The sequence below is a fragment of the Nanorana parkeri genome, unplaced genomic scaffold, assembly GCF_000935625.1.
Source record: "Nanorana parkeri isolate BGI_ZX_2015 unplaced genomic scaffold, ASM93562v1 scaffold280, whole genome shotgun sequence".
NCBI lineage: Eukaryota > Metazoa > Chordata > Amphibia > Anura > Dicroglossidae > Nanorana > Nanorana parkeri.
The window spans coordinates 1,334,697-1,340,879 of NW_017306548.1; the positions used below are offsets into that span (position 1 = coordinate 1,334,697).

Sequence of the window (6,183 nt, forward strand, 5' to 3'; positions counted from 1 at the left end):
AATCAGTAAGCCGAGCGCCGTGTAATGACGCCGCGTCATTACACAGCGCTCGGCTTACTGATTGGCCAGAAAGCCAGGTCTATGCTTTCTCATCACCTAGTGACTCGCTGCCAGGCTTCCTGATTGGTCGGGAAGCTAGCCAATCGGGAAGCCGAGTGCTGCGTCATTACACGGCGCCTGGCTTCCTGGTTGCCCAGAAAGCCGGCTCCATGTTTTCTCGTCACCTAGGAACAAGAAGCATGGGGACGGCTTCCCTGCTAACCAGGAAGCCAAGTGGCGAGTCTTTAAAGGCCGCCTGGCTTCCTTAATATCGGTATTCGGTGTCGGCGAGTACCGAAAAAAAAAATATATGGGTACTTGTACCGAAATACCAGTATTGGTGCATCCCTAGGTAGCATCAATGTCACCAGGAAGTGATGCTAGCACTGCAAACCAGACACTCCTACTCCACAGAACAGAATAAAGACCTGGGGTGTCACTTCACCAGAGTTTTAGGTAAGTAATTGGAGCTTTAAAGTAGTTACTTTTTAACTAAAATCTATAGATTAGGTAACAGGAGGTGTGAAGTGGGAAATATTTTTTTTTAACTTAGATAAGCTTCAAAGAGGTCTTCTTGAAAAGCGACTGATCAGTAGTTGGTGGCCATATATACAGGCGCACTTACCTCTGTGGCCCGTGAGCTTAGTCCTCTAAGAAGTAGCACCACCACATGAATAGCAGCCCTGCGCACCTCAGCCTCTGGATCAGTACGTACCAGCGCTGATAAACAGGAGCTCACCTGAAATAAAGAAAACCAAGTTCTCAGCATCTGTGACCTGAACGCAGCCATTCTGTGAGGGCATCAGATGATTACAGAAGACCGATTAGGTTAGAAAAGAAAGATTTACCTCATAGACAACGGAGCCCAGAGAAAACTGGAGCTGCTTGCACAGCTCACCCAGATTAGAAAGGCTGCTGGCCCTCAGGGAACTGTCTGAATCCCGGGATCCCCTCAGGAAAGCATGAAATAAGGCATCCTTGTGGGGGATGATCATGTCTCCTGCAGACAAATAGAATTATTTTGTTATATATAAAAAAAGGGCATATGCATCAAGGGATTTGAAGTTTTGCAAAAGCTGGAGGGCCAAAGTTTAGCTACCCCTTTGCTATGCTATAGATAACATCTAGAAATGATAATTGTGCCTAAGCAGTGCCCTGAGAAACATACCTCTGTTCTGAATCCCTCCTGAAAAATAGCAGTGCTCTACCTGGTATATGAGGGTGCCTGCACACTCCTTTGCCTGGTGTCATAGATGTATGTGTTCAGTGTGAGATCTCAGTCACTGCTGCCTCTGACTGCCAGTCTCCGGAGATCTGGAGTGAGATTTGGTGATGTCACTAGTGTGCTGCTCACTGTTCTCCTTGCTGGAGGCTCTGACATCAAAACCCTGCCTCTACTAAGATGGCCACACAGAGACACAATGCAGAACAAGGCATGGTAAGTCAGTTATAGGGAAAATATCAGCTGCAGGGAGACCACAGGTGACTAGTCCTTTGCCCTCTACCTAGCTTTTCGGGGGCAGCTTCCAGAACTCAGTTTATTAGGCTAAATGCATGAAAAACAGAACAGAACCCATGTCTCTCTGCACACAAAGAGGTTTAACCGCCAGGCGATGACCATCACAGTCCAATTTTCTCTCTCTTTTTAAGTGGAGCTTTGTTATAGCATGTCAGTCTGTAGCCTGTGGACCTGCCAGAACCAGCCACACACCTCGCTGAGTAACGAAGAGTCACCATAAGAATCTATTATTCTGACACCCAGGATGTTACTCCCACCACCATCAAAGCCTCATCTTCACCCACATATCCTCCAGCAATTGTCTTCTACTTGCTAATTCACATTCTAATGTGCAAACATGACGGAGAAATTGTCCAAGTATCCGGGATGACTTAACAAAAGATAATATAATAATAAAATCAAGAAGACAGAAATATGAACCATATTTGTCTTTGTGTTGTGTGTAGTGAGGTCTGTTGTGATGAATTGGCAACTTATTCTTTTTTTTTTTTTTAAATAGGACTGCATCACAGCAATGAGCATTGACTCACTGCACAAATATGGCCTTAAGGCCTCAGGGCCCTGTCACACCATGTGCGGACCAGATCTGCATGCGTTTCTGCAAACGCGCTGCGTTTGTGACGCGTTTTAGGGCCATTAATCACTGATAACACTAAACTAGGGCTGCAACAACTAATCGACATAATCGATTATAATCGATTATTGAAAAAGTTGTCAACTTTTTTAATCATCGATTAATCGGCTTCTGATTGGTTGGCCCTCTTTACGGCTCCACACACGCTGCGCGCCGCACCTGCTCCCCACCTCACGTTCGCCACTGCCAGACCCGCCCGCATCCACGCTCCACACGCCGTATCTCCTCCCCGCCTCACGTTCACCGCCCACATCCACGATCGCACAGGGACGTGGGGAGAAGTAGTAAGGAGGAGCAGGTGTGGGGGGATGACAGCCGCCGATAGACAGGTAAGCCTACACTTTCCCACACGTGGTGCTCCATAATGTATTGCTGGGATTTGTATTCCTCTATAGATGATGGTACATTGTGCTGTATATTATACATATGAATACAAATCCCAGCAATACATTATACACTGTATGTATAGTGTACTATTGCTGGGATTTGTTGTACTCTATAGCTGGTGGTATTCTGCATTGCGCTGTATAGAGGACTACAAATCCCAGCAATAATGCATTATAGAGCGCAATGCAGAATACCACCAGCTATAGAGGAGTACAACAAATCCCAGCAATAGTACATTATACAGTGGTGCAATGCCGAATAGCACTAGCTATAGAGGACTACAAAACCCAGCAATAGTACATTATACAGCGCAATGCAGAATACCCCCAGCTATAATGTACTATTGCTGGGATTTGTTGTATGCCTCTATAGCTGGTGGTATTCTGCATTGTGCTGTATAATGTATTGCTGGGTTTTGTAGTCCTCTACAGCCGGTGCCATTCTGCATTCATTGCTGTATAATTTTACACTTTTTATTTCACTATATTGCACACCACACTTTTGTTTTCTTTTTTACTTCCACCGTTCCAAGCTTGCTCCTGTGATGGAGTACACTGAATACAAACTAGTAGTCCCATCACTGGAGCCATTTTTTTAAATGTATTTTATTTTGTATCCGATTAACCGATTAATCGAACTTAATAATCGGCTAACTAATCGATTTTGAAAATAATTGTTAGCTGCAGCTCTACACTAAACTGATGAGGAGTAAAAGCATTTAAAGCATCGCCTATGGCCAATTTTTGGTGTGGTCAATTTTTGGCAATTTTGCGGGCACGCGCAGTTTTAAAGCTTGACATGTTTGGTGTCTATTTACCCGACAAGGCCCTGTCATTTATATTTTACCAAAAATATAAGGTAATAATAAATGCTTTATAACATAATGTAGGGAAAACCCCCCAGTGGTCATTATATAACACCAAAAGAAAGCTCCATCTGTCCCCCAAAAAATGTTAACATAAATTGCAAGGCTATAGTCCGGTCATGTTGACTGATGACATTTTTGACTGACAGGTAAACCAGCCTAAAATTTCTCAAGCCTTGTGTATTTGTATAATAACAATATGCTACTGGTGTAAATGTTACTAGGGAGAAAAAATGCACAATTATGTTTTTATTTTTTACTCCATTTGCTTCCTCAATATCTCAGAAAAAATAGAGACAGACGTTTCTTTTATTACAGAAAGCATCAGAAAAAATGTCTATTTCAGGTGATGACAAAACATAAAAAGGTTATTAATGGTTAAACGGATGCAGCACTAAAAAGCCAAATGTGCTCAGGTAGTTAAGTGATTAAAAGACAAAAGATTTCCTTTCAGACTGACTTTTCCTCTATTAGTGGATGTGGAACACACAGGATGAAACACGCAGGGAAGCCCTGTAAATCCTGGGAGAGGCGGACACCATGACACCTGGGAAATGCTGAGTTTACATTCAGATCTGAACAAGACACCGGGTCATGTGACATCCGAGACAAGGGCAAAATATCCCCGTCTGCAGCTTATTGACTCAGTTTCTTATAGTGATACATATAGCAGAGAGTGAATTATAATTCCGGAAGGATCTGTTAAAGAAAACAATATTTTTCAGATGTTTTGTGTGTATGGTTTGTAGTCGGCTGAATGTGAATGTTTTACCAGCTAGTGTTAAAATGTTAATGACCTTGTGTTTGTGTATGCCAGTGATGTGCAAAGGCTTGGTGTGAGCCCACCCAATCCCATGCAAAACTGTGACTGACTCCCCCCCTTTCCCCTAGCACAAAGCAGAGAGTGAATTATAATTCCGGAAGGATCTGTTAAAGAAAACAATATTTTTCAGATGTTTTGTGTGTATGGTTTGTAGTCGGCTGAATGTGAATGTTTTACCAGCTAGTGTTAAAATGTTAATGACCTTGTGTTTGTGTATGCCAGTGATGTGCAAAGGCTTGGTGTGAGCCCACCCAATCCCATGCAAAACTGTGACTGACTCCCCCCCTTTCCCCTAGCCCAATCAGTTGCAGCAAGGGCATCCCCAAAATGATAGAGCGCAATGCAGAATACCACCAGCTATAGAGGAGTACAACAAATCCCAGCAATAGTACATTATACAGTGGTGCAATGCCGAATAGCACTAGCTATAGAGGACTACAAAACCCAGCAATAGTACATTATACAGCGCAATGCAGAATACCCCCAGCTATAATGTACTATTGCTGGGATTTGTTGTATGCCTCTATAGCTGGTGGTATTCTGCATTGTGCTGTATAATGTATTGCTGGGTTTTGTAGTCCTCTACAGCCGGTGCCATTCTGCATTCATTGCTGTATAATTTTACACTTTTTATTTCACTATATTGCACACCACACTTTTGTTTTCTTTTTTACTTCCACCGTTCCAAGCTTGCTCCTGTGATGGAGTACACTGAATACAAACTAGTAGTCCCATCACTGGAGCCATTTTTTTAAATGTATTTTATTTTGTATCCGATTAACCGATTAATCGAACTTAATAATCGGCTAACTAATCGATTTTGAAAATAATTGTTAGCTGCAGCTCTACACTAAACTGATGAGGAGTAAAAGCATTTAAAGCATCGCCTATGGCCAATTTTTGGTGTGGTCAATTTTTGGCAATTTTGCGGGCACGCGCAGTTTTAAAGCTTGACATGTTTGGTGTCTATTTACCCGACAAGGCCCTGTCATTTATATTTTACCAAAAATATAAGGTAATAATAAATGCTTTATAACATAATGTAGGGAAAACCCCCCAGTGGTCATTATATAACACCAAAAGAAAGCTCCATCTGTCCCCCAAAAAATGTTAACATAAATTGCAAGGCTATAGTCCGGTCATGTTGACTGATGACATTTTTGACTGACAGGTAAACCAGCCTAAAATTTCTCAAGCCTTGTGTATTTGTATAATAACAATATGCTACTGGTGTAAATGTTACTAGGGAGAAAAAATGCACAATTATGTTTTTATTTTTTACTCCATTTGCTTCCTCAATATCTCAGAAAAAATAGAGACAGACGTTTCTTTTATTACAGAAAGCATCAGAAAAAATGTCTATTTCAGGTGATGACAAAACATAAAAAGGTTATTAATGGTTAAACGGATGCAGCACTAAAAAGCCAAATGTGCTCAGGTAGTTAAGTGATTAAAAGACAAAAGATTTCCTTTCAGACTGACTTTTCCTCTATTAGTGGATGTGGAACACACAGGATGAAACACGCAGGGAAGCCCTGTAAATCCTGGGAGAGGCGGACACCATGACACCTGGGAAATGCTGAGTTTACATTCAGATCTGAACAAGACACCGGGTCATGTGACATCCGAGACAAGGGCAAAATATCCCCGTCTGCAGCTTATTGACTCAGTTTCTTATAGTGATACATATAGCAGAGAGTGAATTATAATTCCGGAAGGATCTGTTAAAGAAAACAATATTTTTCAGATGTTTTGTGTGTATGGTTTGTAGTCGGCTGAATGTGAATGTTTTACCAGCTAGTGTTAAAATGTTAATGACCTTGTGTTTGTGTATGCCAGTGATGTGCAAAGGCTTGGTGTGAGCCCACCCAATCCCATGCAAAACTGTGACTGACTCCCCCCCTTTCCCCTAGCAC

At 42.1% G+C, this 6,183-nt stretch overlaps 1 protein-coding gene across 1 annotated transcript in view; it reads right to left on the reverse strand.

Moving 5' to 3' along the window:
• TANGO6 (transport and golgi organization 6 homolog) overlaps nt 1-6,183 on the reverse strand; it is a 55,725-nt gene that overhangs the window by 18,007 nt on the left and 31,535 nt on the right. The window contains exons 16-17 of the mRNA XM_018557332.1: nt 888-1,039; nt 665-778 (exon numbers count right to left, since the gene is read on the reverse strand). Coding sequence (XP_018412834.1) covers nt 665-778; nt 888-1,039 — 266 coding nt within the window. The remainder of the gene's footprint in view (nt 1-664; nt 779-887; nt 1,040-6,183) is intronic.